The sequence below is a fragment of the Orbicella franksi genome, chromosome 15 (genome assembly GCF_964199315.1).
Source record: "Orbicella franksi chromosome 15, jaOrbFran1.1, whole genome shotgun sequence".
NCBI classification, from domain to species: Eukaryota; Metazoa; Cnidaria; class Anthozoa; order Scleractinia; family Merulinidae; genus Orbicella; species Orbicella franksi.
The window spans coordinates 17,724,967-17,743,952 of NC_138159.1; the positions used below are offsets into that span (position 1 = coordinate 17,724,967).

The 18,986-nt window shown below is 38.4% G+C and overlaps 1 protein-coding gene across 2 annotated transcripts in view; it reads left to right on the forward strand.

Annotated features, from left to right (window-relative positions):
• The window catches only part of LOC145470227 (ankyrin repeat and IBR domain-containing protein 1-like), a 30,112-nt gene that overhangs the window by 9,586 nt on the left and 1,540 nt on the right, over positions 1-18,986 (forward strand). The window contains exons 4-23 of one of the 2 annotated variants that reach the window (XM_081454056.1): positions 353-409; positions 1,263-1,343; positions 1,611-1,650; positions 2,908-2,991; positions 3,672-3,742; positions 7,348-7,442; positions 7,564-7,645; positions 8,365-8,427; positions 9,249-9,421; positions 10,113-10,213; positions 10,936-11,017; positions 12,230-12,278; positions 13,574-13,647; positions 14,170-14,230; positions 15,177-15,263; positions 16,278-16,347; positions 16,460-16,611; positions 17,120-17,310; positions 17,396-17,438; positions 18,222-18,477. In XM_081454056.1, coding sequence (XP_081310182.1) covers positions 353-409; positions 1,263-1,343; positions 1,611-1,650; positions 2,908-2,991; positions 3,672-3,742; positions 7,348-7,442; positions 7,564-7,645; positions 8,365-8,427; positions 9,249-9,421; positions 10,113-10,213; positions 10,936-11,017; positions 12,230-12,278; positions 13,574-13,647; positions 14,170-14,230; positions 15,177-15,263; positions 16,278-16,347; positions 16,460-16,611; positions 17,120-17,310; positions 17,396-17,438; positions 18,222-18,477 — 1,912 coding nt within the window. The remainder of the gene's footprint in view (positions 1-352; positions 410-1,262; positions 1,344-1,610; positions 1,651-2,907; positions 2,992-3,671; positions 3,743-7,347; positions 7,443-7,563; positions 7,646-8,364; positions 8,428-9,248; positions 9,422-10,112; positions 10,214-10,935; positions 11,018-12,229; positions 12,279-13,573; positions 13,648-14,169; positions 14,231-15,176; positions 15,264-16,277; positions 16,348-16,459; positions 16,612-17,119; positions 17,311-17,395; positions 17,439-18,221; positions 18,478-18,986) is intronic. The other variant, XM_081454057.1, reaches the window with a different exon arrangement.

Consider the following 18,986-nt stretch of genomic DNA (forward strand, 5'->3'; position numbering starts at 1 on the left):
CTGGTTGTTGCTTTAAATAACTCTAATGTGCTGAATCATATCTTATGGCAAATATATACAGTGGAACCCCGCCTTACGGCCACCCCGTTAAAACGGCCACCTTGTTATTACGGCCACTTTCTTCTGGCCCGAAGAAAAGCTCAGTCAATCATTTTCTTATTTAAAGAACCCCTTTAATGCAGCCTCCTTGTTAATATGGCCAGATTTTTGTGGCCCGTTGGTGACCGTATTAACGGAGTTCCAATGTATAATTATCAGCTTTCAATTAAAACTTTAAATCATTAACTTGCAGTATTACTGTGTTGAAATAAGTAAAAGTATTCTTTTAATCATTTTGGATGTTGTTTTGCAGGAATCTCCAAGTGCCAATGCAATAGAGGAGCCATTTCTTTTCAGCAAAGATGATGAGGTACCATATGTTATAATTAAAAAGTTTGTTTTCAATGAGAAAATAGTGTTATCCACCACTGTAAAAGTTGCGTTTGCCCTGTACAGCTGGGGAGTAGTGGGCAAGATAGAATTATAAATAAGTGAATAAAGTGTTGAGCTTTGTTGAACTCCTGCTGGGCAAGTGGAGCCCCATAACGTGGAAAATTTGGTAACTCATCGAGCTAAAAAATTGTGGTTGTCATGTGATTGTCCGTACATCCATATAATATACATCTGAACAACACTTGTACTGCGTGTGTGTGAACGGAGCGTCATACCTTAAAAAAATAAAAGAGAGTAGCACCATAACCATAGGTACATCTTTGATATTGGACATCCATGTTATGGTCAGTTGGCAGCTGTCATTTAAACAAGGTATCCACTGACCAGTATCATGTGACCATATCAGGGTTAGAGCTCATTGAAGTCGCATGTTTTGTTGACTGCTTTCCAGGTAACACTTGATTGCAATTTCAAGCCCCTCTGGGGGACAGTGTTGACATACAAAGGCAAAATTTTGGCGCAAATTAACCCCTGGCATGTTGTTGACTTTTCTTCCAAGATATTCCTTGCACAATCTCCTCTTGGAAAGTCCCTGATAAAATTGGGTGTGTCTAATTTGATAGTCCCTTCTTTGTTGAGTTTTTAAGCGGAAAAAATTGTGAAACCACATGCCAAACAATAAAAAAATATAAAAATCGGTCTTTTTTTGGTACCTAATCCAAGAAAAACAATATTATCTTTTTTTCCCTTAATTTATGGCTAACTTATTGCAATCTGGAGCTTTGCTTTTAGGCTTGGCTAAATCTATATAAATATTATCTGATTTTCAGAAGCAGTACCGAGGTCTATGTGCTCAGGATCTTCAAGAGGCAAAGGACTTGATGCTTGTAGAAACTGCTGACATGCTCAGGGTAATTATAAACATTCATCATTGGAATTATAGCTGTACCTGTGTATCATTCCCTTTGTTTCAATGGGAGTAAAGAGTTATGGCATTTTGCTCTTCTCTGTGTTGTCAACAGTGGAATTCTCTTGCCTTCCCATGCCCTGCTCCTTACCTACTTTTTCATGTGCCATTTTTTGCGCTGCACCCTAACTTAACACCTGTTAGAGGCTTCCAGAGTGCTTGCCATAATTCAGATGTTTTAGTTAATTAAGGCTTCACCTGTTTTGTGTAGGTCCCTCTGTTTACTGCTGAAGGGCTGCTTCGAAATCATGGTAAGTATACGGCAAATTGTGAGTCTTTGGAAATTACATGAATGTCATTCATGTATACATTCAGGTCGTCTTTAAAAATCCTAGTATTCTCAGGATAAAAGTTGGACACCTTTGACTAGCTAGGAGGAGATTGGCAGGTATAAGACATATTCTCACGGGATTTGGCTTTGCCCCATGCACACTTGGTCATGCGAGAAATTACATGTAACTCTGTGATTGAAGTAGAAAACTCAAGCTAGCCATCTAATAAATTGTTGATTAATCAATTCTCAACCCATAATTCTGTCAGTGGTGGCTGTTTTTGCCGGGTATAGTTAAAAGATAACTGAAGGTTGCAATGAATCAGTTTCATTCATTTAACAATTTTGGTGAAATACATGTACAGTACCGTTCAAAAGTAAGTTACCACCTCTCGTCTTGTTTCTCGCAAGACAAGTCTCATTTCTCTCAAGACGTTTCTTGTTTCTTGCAAGACACGTCTCATTTCTCTCGAGAATCACTGAAGCGTCTAGTATGGCCTATATTACGCATAAGAAACCGGTTATGTGTAACAATTACTGCTCTGCAGTTCGTTGTCAAATCGATGGGACCGTCCAACATAAAATATCAGTCGGGAGCAGCGGTGGCACTGCTGTGTTGACTTGTAGATCGTGGGTGACAAAACTCTACATGTTGTTTCATGAACACTACATTTTGATTATCAACTGTATGAATCACGTTTAGGGTTGCAAACAACCCTTGTTTTAAGATCTATACAATAAGAGAATTGATACAACTGTAAAACATATTTGTAAGCATGAGTGACTGTCGCCGACAATTCAGATACCTTCAACTTTTATCGTGTGTGTATTTACAAAAACTAAACATTAAGCAAGTCTGGCTGGAATAAAAAAAGGTTTGGCCAATGTATATGGAACAATATTGGATGCTTGAGAATTTATAATACACACATGGTACACATGCATTGCTGATGAGAACGAAAATCGTGTCTAACGCGCTAATCAATATGATACGATACAGACGTCTTATACACAAAACAGGTTTCAAATACCGACGAATGCGAAGTATTGGTACTTCCAGTGCACTCACGAGAAAGGAGACATGTCTCATTTCTCTCTAGATGTGTCTCGTTTCTTTCGAGACGCGTCTCGCAAGAAACGAGACGTGTCTTGCAAGATGGTGGTAACTTACTTTTGAGCAGTACTGTGTGTCTTCATGATAATTCAGTGACTATCTCTCTGTTTGTCATCACTGTAGAATGGTCAAAGGAAGCTTTAATTGAAGCATGGATGGCAGATCCAGTTGCAGCTTGTGAAAAAGCAGGAGTCACTCTTCCAGAAAGTGAGTTCATTTTGTGTCATAGGCATGGTGAGCATTGTTAATCAAAAAAAAACTGACAGAGCAAGCATCATTGCAAGTGCTGTTTTGTAACTGTCATTTAAAAAGTAGGGAAATTTTGTGGTGTTTCTTGGGCTTGGAAGGTGCAATCCAGCAATCCAAAGACCTCAGTTAGTGCAAGCAAAACAAAAGTCCTTGAAAAAGTAACTTTTCATTTCCGTGCTGTAACCAACTTACATCCTGGAAAACTTGGCAGTACTCTTTTTTTCAGTCAGCACTGTTAGGTGCATTTGGATGCTTTAAGTAAAAACATTGGCATTAGCAGAATTTGAACCCAGTGTTCTCTGAGGAGTTTTTCCATACAAAGGCTTGAAAAGGGGCTACTGTAACGTTATTCTGCACGAGTAGACAAAACTGCTTTGCTAAACATTATAGTAAACAAATAGAGTGGAATTCCAATTTTTGGAACCCTCCATTTTCACAAGCCTCCCGATAACTTGAACCAAAAGTTGAGTCCCTCTGCACAGTGGAGTGCTGTAATTTTAACCCTGATTTCTCCAACTACCCAATTTTTCAAACCAATTTTCATTTCCCTTGGAGGTTGAAAAATCAGGATTTCACTGTATTATAAATTATAATTGTTACCCTGAAACTGGCTAATGTTGGTATTTCAATTGAACCAGATCATGTGACAGGCAATGCCGAGCTTGAAGAGAAAGCCCGACTTACAATGAAAAGCAACTTTAGATCATCTGTAAGTGTATCTAATGGTTCCATCGTTCAATAAAAACAAGGTTTAAAAAGTCTGGATACAAACCAAAGCCCTCATAGGCTAGAGGTTATCCTGGGTTCTGTTGCATGAAGTGACCAGGAGTATTTCTACTCCCCCCCCCCCCCTTGGATGGCATGCTAGTCCATCGCATGGTTACCCCCATCATTAAATTAGTCAGTACCTGTTTATACACCTGGGTGGAGAGAGGCACTGTGAGTAAAGTGTCTTGCCCAAGAACATAACACAATGTCCCTGAACCCAAACCGCTTGATCTGGAGATGAGCTCACTAACCATGAACCCACCACGCCTCCTCACCCCAATATTGAAACCATTTTATGGTCACCACATTTTCAACTCTTAACACACTGATGTTCACATATGAAGAAGCTAGTCATAAAAGGGGATAAGTGACGATTTTGGTTGCTTTTCTTTTTCCTTGCTCCAAATTAGCTGAATTTTTGCATGTGGTCTTCAATGTAATAGAAAAACATGGTTCTGTATTTTTGTCGCTGGTTTTTGCTTTGTTTTCGAGTTAAAACGTAGGCAAAAAACTTGACTTTTCCTAGCCATGTCTTTAGGAGTTTATTTGTTGAACAGCAAACAGGCAGACTGTTTATAGTGTATGAAGTCAAAACTAAATCCCACAGCATATAGAGCGGAAATCTGGGAATGGATTGTTTACACCGGTTATTGTGACGTGAACACTACACGTGAATCGATCGAGCGTCAAACGAAATGCCATCAAACAAAAAAGAGATGTGCCGCATTAGAGCTCTGTCAACTAATATCTTAAGCATTGTTTTAAAGTACCTTGTATGCCTACCTGGTGGTTGAGAGGCATCATAAAGCCTCGATAAACCCGTAAGTCATCAGCACGTTTTAAAGAATCAAAATGTGTTCTGAAACTTCAAAGGCAGCTGATATACCGTAATCATGTTATCGGCGTTCGAAGTCAGATCGAGCCAGGTAGCAAAGTCCAAGAGCAGTTCTTGCCCAAGAAAAATACCCTCTGGTGAGTTGTGGCCCATTTGCCAAGCGTTGCTAGCATCAAAGTTTGGAAAGCAAGAACTGGTTGTATTGACCGCCATGTTTTCCTGCGCACGAGGTGTAAAGACCCTTCCCGGCATGCATTGCGACTACGTTCTGCGGATGTTTCTCGAACTGGTAACTAGATTTAAACATAATAATGGCCAGCAAGTGGTGATCGATTGTAACAGATCTGTGATCCAGTTTGCGTTGATTTTATTTCAAATCGGCATGATTTGTAGTGTTTTGAGCTTCTGGGATCAGGGGACATGCAGATGTATGGAGACCCATACGTTGCTCAGAAGGGTTAATCTGTTAATCTGTTAATCTGTCAGCCCTATTTATAGAGCGTTTTCCCGTGGAGTCATCAAATTCTTAAATCCAAAACTAAACAGCCACCAAAGTTGTTATCCTCATCAGGCATAAGAGGTACCAGCGCATTTTGAACTTGGAAGTTATGGCGGTGCGTGACATAAAGCTACGATCGCATTTGTCGAAAACTATGTTTTATCTCGTGATTTTTTAGCCATTGAAGACGTTGCCGTATTTGGAAAATTGCTTATTGAAATGTTTATTTGTTTCATTTTATTTTTATTTACACCTTTTTTTGACCTGAAATCAGCATTTTTTTGAGCTTATACGTTGCGTGAAATTACCATTTTCAGGAGCCCATCATGGGCTCCTACCATTTTGCTGTTTTCTAAGTGAAACCAACATCCTTGCCGTCACGCGTTAACGTCAAATCAACATTTTAACCTATTTAGACTTGAAATCAACATCATTGAGCTTATGCGCTGCGTAAAATTGACATTTTGCTGGTTGCTAAGTGAAACCAACATCCTTGCCATCACGCGTCAACGTGAAATCAACATTTAAACCTTTTTTGACCTAAAATCAACATTTTTGAGCTTATACGTTGCGTGGAATTGACATTTTGCTGGTTTCTAAGAGAAATCAACCTCCTTGCCGTCATGCGTTAATGTCAAATCAACATTTTAACCTATTTAGACCTGAAATCAACATCATTGAGCTTATGTGCTGCGTGAAATTGACATTTTGCTGGTTTCTAAGTGAAACCAACATCCTTGCCGTCACGCGTTAACGCGAAATCAACATTTTAACCTATTTAGACCTGAAATCAACACCATTGAGCTTATGCGCTGCGTGAAATTGACATTTTGCTGGTTTCTAAGTGAAACCAACATCCTTGCCGACACGTGTTAACGTCAAATCAACATTTTAACCTATTTAGACTTGAAATCAACATCATTGAGTTTATGCGCTGCGTAAAATTGACATTTTGCTGGTTTCTAAGTGAAACCAACATCCTTGCCGTCACGCGTTAACGTGAAATCAACATTTAAACCTTTTTTGACCTAAAATCAACATTTTTGAGCTTATACGTTGCGTGGAATTGACATTTTGCTGGTTTCTAAGATAAATCAACCTCCTTGTCGTCACGCGTTAACGTGAAATCAACATTTTAGCCTATTTAGACCTGAAATCAACATCATTAAGCTTATGTGTTGCGTGAAATTGACATTTTGCTGGTTTCTAAGTGAAATTAACCTCCTTGTCGTCACGCATTAACGTGAAATCAACATTTAAACCTTTTTTGACCTAAAATTAACATTTTTGAGCTTATACGTTGCGTGAAATTGACAGTTTTGCTGCTGTCTAAGTGAGATCAAAGTCAAGGCGGGCCGATCCTTTGTTATGATAAACTGAGGCGAGACTTCGACTTATAACAAAGGCTTGGCTTGGTTATTATAACAAAGGATCGGCTCTGTTTATCATAACAAAGGCCTGGCTTCATTTATTTGCAGCCTCAGCGGTAAAAGGTCGTTAGGTATTTTAATCAAAAGTGAACTTTGTCGAAAACGTTCCAAATTTCGCATAGAGTTTTGTTTAGGTATGTTTAGCAATGTCCCATAGTTTTTCCGCTAAACTTTGCTTCGTTTTCAGGATATTGCATATGCAAAAAACCACTCGGTTTTCCTAGCGGCGTCTTTATAAAGTGAAGCAAAAACAAGTGGCAAAAATACAGAACCACGTTTTTCTATTACATTGAAGACCACATGCAAAAATTCAGCTAATTTGGAGCAAGAAAAAAGAAAAGCAACCAAAATCGTCACTTATCCCCTTTTATGACTAGCTTCTTCATATTTTCGAAAATATATGAATTACATATTTGCAGTCTCCTTTACATTTCTTTTATGTTTGTTCTGAGAATCCAGTAGAAAATAAAGATGATATTTCCCAGTTGTCATTGTTTTAAATTCTGATTAGTTTAGTCTGCAAGTTGATACAGGGCTCAAAAAAAGTGCTGTCCCGTCATTCGGGACAAGTAGTTTTCCTACCTGGCAAGTGACTTTTCATTGTTACTTGCCCAATGGGCAAAGGCCCAGACAAGTTTTGTGCCAACTAAAAAACCAAAAAAGTAAATTAAGACTTGCCAGGAGTGGACAAGGAAAATGTGAGAGCTGCTTGTCGGAAGGCAAAATTGAATTTGAGTTTTTTTTTTCAGCCCCATAATGTTAAGCCATCTTTATATTTGTAGGATGTTTGTTCCATCTGTGAGGATAGAATAGTCTATGAAGATGTTCCACTGTCACTTTCTTGTGGCCATGAATTCTGCCGTCCCTGCTGGGAGGGGTAAGCAAGATTGCATTTTGAATAATTATGTGATATTACTGTTGATTGTTGAGTAGTCTCTTATAGTCTCAACAGCATGTCATTGTCTGTTGTGTGACTGTTATTGTCTGTTGTGTGACAGTTATTTGAATGTAAAGATCAAGGAAGGCAAAGCTCACAACATACAGTGTCCTGCATTTGATTGTAGTTCTCTTGTGCCTGTGGTAAGTGAACAAGCACTTACATGTTAGAGTCGACTTGAGCTATTTTAAATTAAAGACCAGTATTCTGTCAGGTTTCTCCAACAAGTCACCAGCACCCATTTATACTTGTGGGTGGAGAGGCAATGGAAGAGTAAATAAGTACCCTGCCTTAGAAGACGATGTGGTGACCTTCATGGGGCTCCAAAACACAGGATACATTTTGTTGAAGCTTGAATGTTTTGCCCTTGCTTAGCCTGTGATGCGATCTACCCCTTAAGCCATTTCTGAATTACCTTGTACCTCTGTTTCAAAACAAGTCCTCCTGCAAAACTTTTCATGACAAAATAAGTTTGATGTACAAGAGAATGCTTGTAGACAAAACACATTTTCATAAGAAAGGTTTCACACAAAGACTCATTTTGACACAGAAGCAAAAAGGAAACTTGAAAATGGCCTTTTGAATTTGGGTAAAAAAAAGAATTGAAAACAGAATTAAAATACAAGATAATGCTTGATCAAATTTTATTAACGTTGGGTTCAAAAGGTTGCTTTGGTTGAGAAGCATTCCCACTGTCAGTTGTGTAATCATGCATGTAGCTTCATGTCACTTATTACCTCCTAGTGAAATACAGTTAATAACTTATTATTTTTGATAATTTACTATTACATGTAGTCATTTTTCCTAAGGTCTGGATGTAGTCCAGTTCATGTGACAATTTTCTAGTTGTCCTTTAACTTAGGAAACTATTGAAAGTCTTGTCTCAAGAGAGATGGCCAGAAGGTATCTTCAGTTTGATATCAAGGTAAAAAGCTGCACGAAGTAAATGTTAACATTAATGTAAGAAATATTTTCAAATAGTCCAGCCAGACAATTACCGATGAAAAATCGAAGATCTCAAGATTCAAGCGAAGATTTAAAACTTCAAATGATAAGATGGAATATTGGCCAATATTAAATGATAATTAAAGTAAAAAATACAATGCACAATTTTAATTTCCCTTGTTATTGTTTAAGCAGCCATTTTTTTGCTTTTCATGAATTTAAATACAGTTATTTATTTACTTTTTGACTGTGAATTAGATTGACTACACTCTCAGGCAATGATTTTAATCCATAAAACGAAGATCTGTGTAAAAAAATCAAAGATTGGTAAAAAAAAAAGTGCAATAAAAATGAAGTCTCGGGGTACCCATAGAGAGGCTCTATTTTACATGTTTTCTCTAGCGCTCGGCCTGTATTTTCCTGAGTATGTATGTATCAAGCCAAAAAATAAAAAGGTTGCACCACACAACACTGATATTAGAAGCTGGAAAGAAGAGAATTGACTGCAAAGTAAGTATTTGGAGTGCCAGAAATCGACTCAGATATTTCCTTAAGTGTGTTAGCCATGGAGGGAATGGGTGAACATTCAAGGCAAAGAAAAGTTCTTTGAACTCTCTGAAATTAAAACCTGCAATCTCTGGATTAGATTACCATTGCTCTATCCTGCTAGGCCAGCTCACAGGAATAGGCCATGGTAAAATTCTATGGTGCTAATTTGTAGAAAAAAGTAAAAAATCATCTTAAATTTGCCAATGTACACATCAAAAGAAAGTATTTATCTAATAAAATACTTTTTTCCAGGCCTTTGTTGATAGTAACCCTACACTGAAATGGTGCCCTTCCCCCGGATGTGGCCGCGCTGTAAGGCTACCATCAAGTATGCTTCCCTCACTGCATGTTGCTGTTGAAGCACATTCTTCAGAGGAAACAGAACCTATGATCGTAGACTGTGGCCATGGACATTTCTTTTGTTGGTAGGTCCTTACCAGAGGTGGTAAAATAATGGTCCTTCATAAAATAATTTATAATTCTGCCTCTTGCAGAATTTTGGTCAAATTTCACTGGTCCTGTAAAATTGACTCTGGGCCATTGTTTCCAGTTCTTGGAAACACTGAACTCTTGTAGTAAAGTTTGCATACGAGCCAATCAGGACAGAGCTTATCCTGGTTCCTGTGGCATGAAGTGACTAGGAGTATTTCTACTCCCCCACTGCTTGGGATACTAGTCCATTGCAGGGTTACCCCCAGCATTAAATTTGCTTGCACCCATTTAGACACCTGGGTGGAGAGAGACACTGTTAGAGTGAACTGTCTTGCCCAAGAACACAACACAGTGTCCCCGTCCAGGGCTCAAATCTGGACTGCTTGATCTGGAGTCGAGCACTCTAACAATGAGGCTATCACCCCTCCATACTCGCACAGTGCACAGTGGATAAGTGTTGGCAAAACATATAGCTATTCACAATCTATAAATAGTGATTATCTGGTGGATAGCATTTTCCATTCTGCTTTCAGCAACCAGTGTCAGGTGTATGAATACAGGTAGCACCAAAATGTAGAGCAAGATAACAAAATGTTGGGAGTAATCACGGATGGATCAGAATCCAACTTTATTTGAAAGAAATTGTTAATAATTATTATATTATGTATTTTTTTTAATTTGAAGGCATTGTCTAGATGAAGCCCATGCACCTTGCACTTGTCAACTGTGGAGTAAATGGCTGAAAAAAATTGCAGAAATGATGCCAAAGATACCAACAATGCGAGGTGAACACAAGCAGTGATTTTTAGCTTCCTGTTTACAGGGTGTACATGTACATTTGACTGCCATTTTCCATTACTATTAGCACACTCAAATTGACAACAAAAGCCTGGTCTACTGTCCTGATACCCTGCGATATCAGGTCCCCGGGGGATTCCTACATAAAAACTACGAGGATGCTTGTCGTAGCTTGGTACTTCTTAGGGTGTTCAGCCTCAAAAGGTCCACAGGGGTAGCTTTTGCAGTACCTTTCAGTCATGGTTAGCACATTTTGAAAAATTTAGCCGTTTGCAATCTGTGTCAATCTTTGCCATCTTTGACCATCCTTGTTCCGTTATGGTTTATTATTATCTCTTTGATGTTTTTCTGTCATAGTAAACTATTATTTTGAGCTAAAAAAAATAAGACAGGAAATGATCTGTTGGTTCAGAATTGGTACCTCTTAGGGGTGAAAAAAATTTAAGCCACGCCCACAAAAAAGGATCTTGATACCTCTTATTGGTTCTTTTCAAAATTTACAATGAGTAACCCCCTTCTTTTAATAAAGGAGTTTTCCCTGGGATCAGGTCTTTGATCTGATATTAAATTGCACCATGCATGACAGCTCGTAAGATCACCTTTTTTGTTTGAAGTGGTCAAGTTCAAAATGTCTCTATTGTTACTGTTGTTACAGTGGAAAAGTCAAGTTGAGTTAGATCTTGAGTTCTGACTAATTCTCTTTTTACAGACATTTCCGAATGCCCTGAAACAGAAACAGTAGCTAACACACTCTGGCTGGTAACTAATTCAAAATCCTGTCCCAACTGCAAGTGAGTTTTCTGTCTTTTTTTGTCTTTAGCTAGTGTAGGGTGCGAGTGACAGCTAGTGAATTTCAGGGCTTGTTGCATGACACATGATAAAATTGATATCTATGCAAACTTCTTCATTTTGTAAAAATCAGTGTTTGATAATTTATTTTTTATATGTGTGTTATTAACCAAGCGTAAGGTCAAGATGGCTAGATATTGGACAATTTTTAAATTGTTCAATGGCTGTAATCTCCCTTGTTGAACAATTCTGTCCTAATGTCTTCACCTGGATGTACTAGTTGAATTTTGTACACCTCGGTGAAAGTACAAATTTAATCATAACTTGAGTACTACTTTGACCTCAAATGCAGCTACAATACATACACTTGGTAGTCATATTGAAGGGTTCCTAAGGCAGGGTTCAACAAAACCACTAATTTCAAAGCTTTGAGGCAACCCTTGAGGGGGTTGGGGGAGAGAACTGTTCTGGAACTTCTAGTGTGGGTCTTGAAGCAGAAAAACATCTGAAAGCGGCAAAAATCACAATTACATGACAAGTCATCATTCATGATTTAAGTGAACATGCTCTCAGGGGTTTCATTAACATTTTCAGCAGGAGAGCAACTGGTTTTTACAGGCGGGAAAAACTATTTAATCTGAACTTCTTTATAAGGAAAACTTTCCTCTAGATGGTCAAACCAGCCGGGCAAAATCATCGTCACAGCCAGTCAATTTGCCAGGTGCTTTTCCCTTAATGAAACCCCTGTGTACTGCTACAGAGATTTGCTACATAGGGGGCAGAACTGCTCTGAAACTTCTGGTGTGGCATGCAAACAGAGAGGAAGGTGTAAATACATGTACAGCACAGACAACAATGAAAATATATCATCATCGTCATCATGTCCTTTTCCCTACAAGGGAAATAGGGCCTTGCGTTCTTGCTCACCAAGCTTCTCGGTTCTTAGCACATTTACCAGCTTCCAGCCAGCTTTTGAATCCGAACTTCCCCCTTTCTCTCTCTACAGTTCATCTCCAAGTTTCCCTAGCCCTTCCTCTCCAAAGTCTTCCTTCCGAGGTCCAAGTTACTTTTGGCGCTACAATAAAATAAAAACAGTATAAAATGTTGCAATCCTTCGTTAAGCAGAACGTCTCTGTCATTTTGACTGTTCTGTAATAACTTGCAAAGAAGTTTTAAGTCGGTCTTAAACTGATAAGAAAATTCTTCCCTTTCAGATCACCTATTCAGAAAAACGAAGGATGTAACCATATGAAATGTACAAAGGTATTTATTTTTATAAGGGAACACCGCCCAACTGATTAAGGACAATTCCCATTTACTAATGCCCATATTGTGTTGTCAAATGCGAGCAAATGTACAAATGAATTGGATAAAAAGATTCTACAGAGCACAATGGAACACAAAGATGCACAGGATTACAATGGTCGAAGTGGGTCGCAGTTCATCAAGTTTGATTTCTTGATATCCTGTCGAGAAATCAAAATTGCTATGCTTCTGCTGAAATTTTTTCATCCTTCAGTAATTTAATTTTTATTTCCTTGTACATGTACTGCATGGAGATGTTTGCTTTCTTTCACTGACCACTTTTGTTGTTGTTGTTTTTTGTTTTCTGTTGCAACAAAGTAAAGCAAGCTTTTAGCCAGTTTATAACTGCCATATATATTAAAACAAGAAAAAATGTGATTATATTAGTCAACAGTCCATAAACTTGCATAAAAAGAAGTCAACCAATATTTCCCCAACATGGACCTAACAAGCTAGTTCGATCAATAAAGTGCTTAATAGTATTATAACGATTAATTATTGTATCCCTGTGATCCATTCTTTGTAAATGCCCACACCAAAGTTAAGAATTTATTTTATTTGTTTTTCAAGTTCCCTTGCTTTCATTAAAGTTAGACTGAAATAGTTATAATAATTGTCTGCCAAACGTGAAGGAAAAAAGATTTTGGCAGGCGTAAGAGCAAACTGTTTTTTTTTTTTTAGTGTTTTGAAAAAGCTAGTTGTGAAAACTTATTAGTAAGTAACCCATCTTAGCGGTCTGTTTAGCAAAATTTGGATTGCTTATAAAAATAATCAGAATTCTTCCTATAATTACAGACTGGTTTGCCATATTAAAATAATAAATATATGGGTCATTGACCAAGCACGATGTCAAGATGGCTAGATATTGGCCAAGTCCTTGTTTTGCATGTTTATGACCTTGACTCTGTCTCGGTCCATAAACACACACACACAAAAAGAACGAGGCTAACATCCAGCTATCTTGACCGGACAAGCTTGGTCAATAAAGGATTTATTATATGGAAAAAGAACATCTACTTTCTTGCGGGACACAGCAGGTAATCCCGAGCGGGGAAGATAGCGCAGTCTTGCCCGCTCAGGTAGCCAATCACAGTGCATGATTTGGTTTATCTTGCACGCTCATGGAGCAAGCCATATTGACGCGAGCAGCGTTGTCTGGACTCTTATCAACGATGGCAAATTAGCCAATGAAATTGCGAGATTAGTAGCAATTGTGGTAAAAATAATATGTGATGTTGTTTGTCTCTTTTTAGTGTAAACATGAGTTCTGCTGGGTTTGTTTAGAGCAATGGAAAAAGCACAGTTCTGCTACTGGAGGATATTTTCGGTTGGTAGAAAAATAAATGCACTTTATTTATTATGAGAATTTACAAGTTGTTGATATTTGGGAGAATTTCCCAGCACCTGTGCTGACCTCATTTGTACTTGGATCACATTGTGTAGTCGTGTAGTAACCAAAACAAAGGCAGGTCAAGGTGGACTGGTACGAGTTGCTTTGTTCTGGAAGTCCCACTGCGCAACTTGCGTCCCAGCATGTGTGATTTTGTACCATGTGACTGGATAGTGTAAAGGACCTATTGACAATAATGTTAATTTAAATTTGAAACGTTACCCATTTTTACTTCTGACTGAGGCAGAGGGAAATAATGCCTGTGGCAATGCCCATGGTTAAATTCTCATCCTAACTGTTTGGGGTATTTATGATTACTATGAATGACAAAAACGAAAAAAAAAAAACTGAGACAAGTGCCTTGGTTTACCTCTTAATAGCTACGGCCCTGAGCTAAAGCAAAGTAAGTTTGTAAAACTAAGTTACAACTTTTATTTTATAAGTGCCTTTGACTTGCAGATGTAATCGATTTGAGATTGTACAGAAAGTTGAATCAGAGTCTGCCAAGTTAGTTTCGGAGGTGACTATGTTTTGTTACTTGTTCCACTTTGCTGTGGCCTCATGGTTAGTGTGCTCAACTCTGGATCAAGCGGTCCAGGTTCGAGTCCTGGCCAGGGACATTGTGTTGTGTTCTTGGGCAAGACACTTTACTCTCATAGTGCCTTTCTCCAGCCAGGAGTATAAAGGGTACCAGTGAATTTAATGCTGGGGGTAACCCTGTGATGGACTAGCATCCCATCCAGGGGGGAGTAGAAATACTCCAAGTTGCTTCATGCTACAGAAACCGGGATAAGCTCCGGCCTGATGGGCGACTTGGCTCGTATGCAGACTTTACCTTACCTTTATCTACTTGTTCCTCGTAGCAGATGCTTCATTTAACATATCATTTCTCATTTTATGGGAATTACCTCTATGATGGCTTGAAAGTTAGTCTCACTTTTTGTTGGAATTGGCAATGATCATGCTTTCATGGTTACAATATTATTAATGAATTAATGTATGTTATGGTGCGGCTACTGGAACCAGGCCATCTAGAAGAAAACTAACCAATCAAAATGTAAACTGAGAACAATGGACTGGTAGCTTCTCGTGGCGGCAAGTACAGTGTAACAGTCTGTTTGAAGTAAAAACATACCACCTTAGCGATTCAGTCCTTGACGGCAAATTATCATAATTATAAATCTTGCTCTTAAAAAAGATTTAGCTTGAAAGCTCATTTTGCGTCAACTAAACCGAAACCGCTGAAAAGTGTACAAAACTTAGTATTGAAACTAACCAATCAGCAAATGGCGTAGTTTCCTGAAAGGTTAGCAACAATTCGCATTTTGTCGTAATTCCTATTCTTCAGTGTTATTGTTTTATTTCTGGAAAAGATCGCTTTGATTGGTTAACTCTTCTCCATGTGGCCCAAGTCGAGTAGCCGCACTGTAATTAAAATCATTTTTCTTGAATTCTCTGATCAACAGGCTAGTGCACGCAATGATCAAATCACAGAGTTAAATTGTTTTCTACATTACTACTCTCGCTTCAAGAATCATGAAAATAGTTACAAGGTAAACTGCTTTTTTATTGTGCAGTTCCAGAAAATATCCATACTCCTTCAACAGAAGGGATTGGAATTTCCTGTGGAATGGGTATTTAAAAAAATCCCTTCCATATAGGAGGGATGGATATTTTCTTGAACTACATCTTACATGTGGGATTTGGGGGGGGGGGGTGGGGAGCTGAAGATATAAGGACTCACAGGGGATGAGAGGGAAGGCAAATAAGTGGAGGTGAATAACTTGATAATGTACCGTAAAATTCTGTCAACAAGTTGTGGGCTTACGTTTGTTCAAAAAGGCCTAGATTTAATGAGCGTATTTTCCGGTGGTGTTTTTATGTTGGGGTTAGATTCTTTACATAAGCATTTCAAAAGTGGTCAGATTAATACTAGTAAGAGATGTGCTTTGGAGAAATGTTAGGGGCATGCAAGAATACCACTTTGTAACACTGTCAAAACAATACAATGTGATATGTGGTGTTAAATGGATATCACAAGTCCTGAAGCATACTGTAACAAGGAACATAAAGTACAAAGAAAGGTCCAAATAGGGGCTAATTGTGAGAGATTGTCTGTCTTAAAGAGTTGATGCCCATGGGTTGGCATGTACAAGAGATTCTTATTGGAATGATGCTTGTGTCTGAGATTCGGGCAGCTTATTTTTTGTGGACTGGTTGGGGGGGGGAGTCTTTTGTCATTGGAAAATTAATCTTCATTAAGTCTATGTTTGATGTAATTAGACCTTGGCTTTTTCTTCCAGTTTTTATTTTATTTCATTTTATTTTATTTTATTATTATTAACAATATCTATCTTACATTCACTACTGTAACTTGGGAAAAAGTTGCGTTATATCCTACAAAGTACAAAGAAAAGTAATATACAGCTCTAAGTTACAAATTTCTTGTCAATTAAAGGTTTCCATTTATTGTAGTAACGTTCGGGTGAATTAGTCTTTGTTGATATTTGTTTTTCGATTTCGGCCTTGTTTATCACTTTTCTTTATCTTCTTTATCAAACTTCCAGTTTGAGGAACCTCTTTTAAGTACAGCTAAAGATAAGATGACAGCACTGGCCGTTGCCGCCATGGAAACAGGTCAGTGTTAAACTGCCGGTTGTAAGTAAAGTGAATAAATTATCGTAATTTGTTTCAATAATTTATCTTAATTTATTTGAATAAATTGCCTTAATTCATTTTGTGTCTGCAGCAGCGACATCAGCAGAAAATGTAGACACGTCATTCATTGAAGACGCTGTGCATGAATTGCTAAATGCAAGAAGAGTTCTGAGAGCTTCATATGCTCATGGGTTCTACCTTACTGGCAACAAAGACAAGAAAGCCATCTTTGAGTCAATGCAGGTAGATTTTCTTTCTGAAGATAGCTAAATGGTCGTGTACTTTAGTATTTGCAATCAATTTTTAGTGACCGCCTTGAAATCTCTAGCTATTTACTAGGGGACTCTGAAGGCTAGCTGGCTTTGCCATTCCCTTCGTAACAAGTTTGTTATGAAAGGTTTCACCTCCAATTGTGCAGTTCTTCAGAACGATTTATCCGTTAATCTCTTACTAACTTTAAATCCAGCTGCAGCGGTTTCTTTAGTACTCCTCATACGTGGCCACATGCATGGCCTTCATTTTGAACAACTAGTAGACTCACACTAAAGCAATTAGATTATTCACTCTCGAATTTTATGCGTGATAGTTGACTTGGGCTGCGCCCTCGGCAACTGTCATGCGATAGAAATCTCGAGTTCGTAATCTACTTGCTAAATAGGAACACGATTTTAATCCAATCAGCGTGCGTATTTTCTTTGGGCTATTTTCTAATGCATTTTATTAACTTGATTATATTGTAATTTGAAATAAGACTGAAGTAGAGGAAGCGACGGAGACCCTATCACAAATGGTGGCTCGACCGTACTTAAGAACCCCCCGTGCACAGATTATCCAAACCACTCAACTTCTACATAGGAAACGAGAAGACTTCTTGTTAGCTTTGTCTCGCGGTCTCATCCCTGAAGACGACATGCTACCAGAGCCCAGGAGCTTTGTGCCTAGGTGGGAATTTCTTCAAGTTGTTATTCACCTTTTTGTGCTCAGATAAAAATCCTTACTATGAATTATTCGTTCTTTATCAATGAAGGGTACATCTCCTGTCGCCATCAGGGGCTAGCCAAGATAGTGAGGTAAGGTTGTTCTAGTACAGTAGTAAATTAATCATTCTGACTACACTAACACGAGGCAACAATAACAACAACAATCATTTATTTAAACACGATTTGGTTTAAAGCAAATGATTTGCTTGCGAGGTCGTGTATCTAGCTAAGAGTTTAAGAAAAACGAAATATGTACTGTATTAATGATAATCATAAACGTATTCATTCACATTAATAACACTTAAAATCCGTCACGTGCTTGCTTTGCGTTTGAATCGAGGTCGCATTAAAGTCTACTTGTTTAATAAAAACGTCTTTTCTAACTTTGGCATAGAGTTGCTTAAAATTATCAGTATAGTACCTGGATGCAGTGTTCCAAAGTACAGCACCCCGGTAGCTAATCGAGTTTTTTTTTGCGGCGTCACGATTTTGTTAGCTATAAGGTGATACTTTGTGCCCTTGTATGTGGCTATGGTCGAGACATTCAACTTGTATTTTTTATATAGGATGCGTCAGTCAGTCATCTGATGCGGATGTATTTCGTGTAATTAGATAATCTGTATCCTTGCAAATTACAGCTACTGGTTCCAACAACTACAAGTAGAACCTGTGCTACGCCAGATACGAAAAACCACTAAAGACCCACCCTTTAGATGCGTCTTCAACTGCACCTCGCTCCATAGCCAATCTTCAGGCATCTTGACCTCACGATTGGTCAATAGTCTACTTATCTTGACCTCACGCTTGGTCAATAACCCACTTATCTTGACCTCATGCTTGGTTAATAACTTATGTTGACATCATGTTTTGCAGTCTGACGAGGATGAAGATAATTACGACGAAGTGCGCTACAGGATTGAGCAGTCGATAATAAAAGAACGTCTGACTCGCTTAGCGGCGTATGGATCCTCTGAGACCTCACCCCTGGGTGATGATGCTGCCACAGAAGAGCAAGGAGCAGCAAAGGGAAGCATCAGCTGTGAGGCTATTCACAAAAGATTCAACATCAATTCCTGCTACCTGTGCAAGAATGCCACTGCAAAAGACAAGAGAGATGAAAAGAAGAAAAGTAACTTGGATTCTGATTTGTGTATTCCAGTTCTTAGTGTTTTCAATACATTCTTTTTATGTAATGACAGATGAAACTCCTACCGTAAACTGTCGCTTATGGGGCCTTCCGCTTATAAGCCCCCTCCCCCGGCTGTAGGCTCATCTACCTGTGAGCAAAATATTACTTCCGATTATAAGCCCCTACGGATATAAGCCCCCCTCTAAAATGAAATGAAATCGATCTATTATGATGTTTTAAAGCTAAAGTACTAACCAGAATAAAAACGTATTGCAATCAACACTACCGTAGCTTATTTTGAAACATTTTTTTTCGCTTTTTTAGCTTTCTTTTTTAATCTTCACACACAAATGGTTCATCCCCATAAAGTAAATTACTAGTCAAAAGCTTTTGTTTTGTTTGTTTGTTTGTTTTACTGTGCTCCTGAGAAAACAATTTTGATTGCCAGGGTAAAGGTGGTCTCTTTCGTAACTCGCACCGACGTAACGCAACGCTCCCCGTTCGGGGAT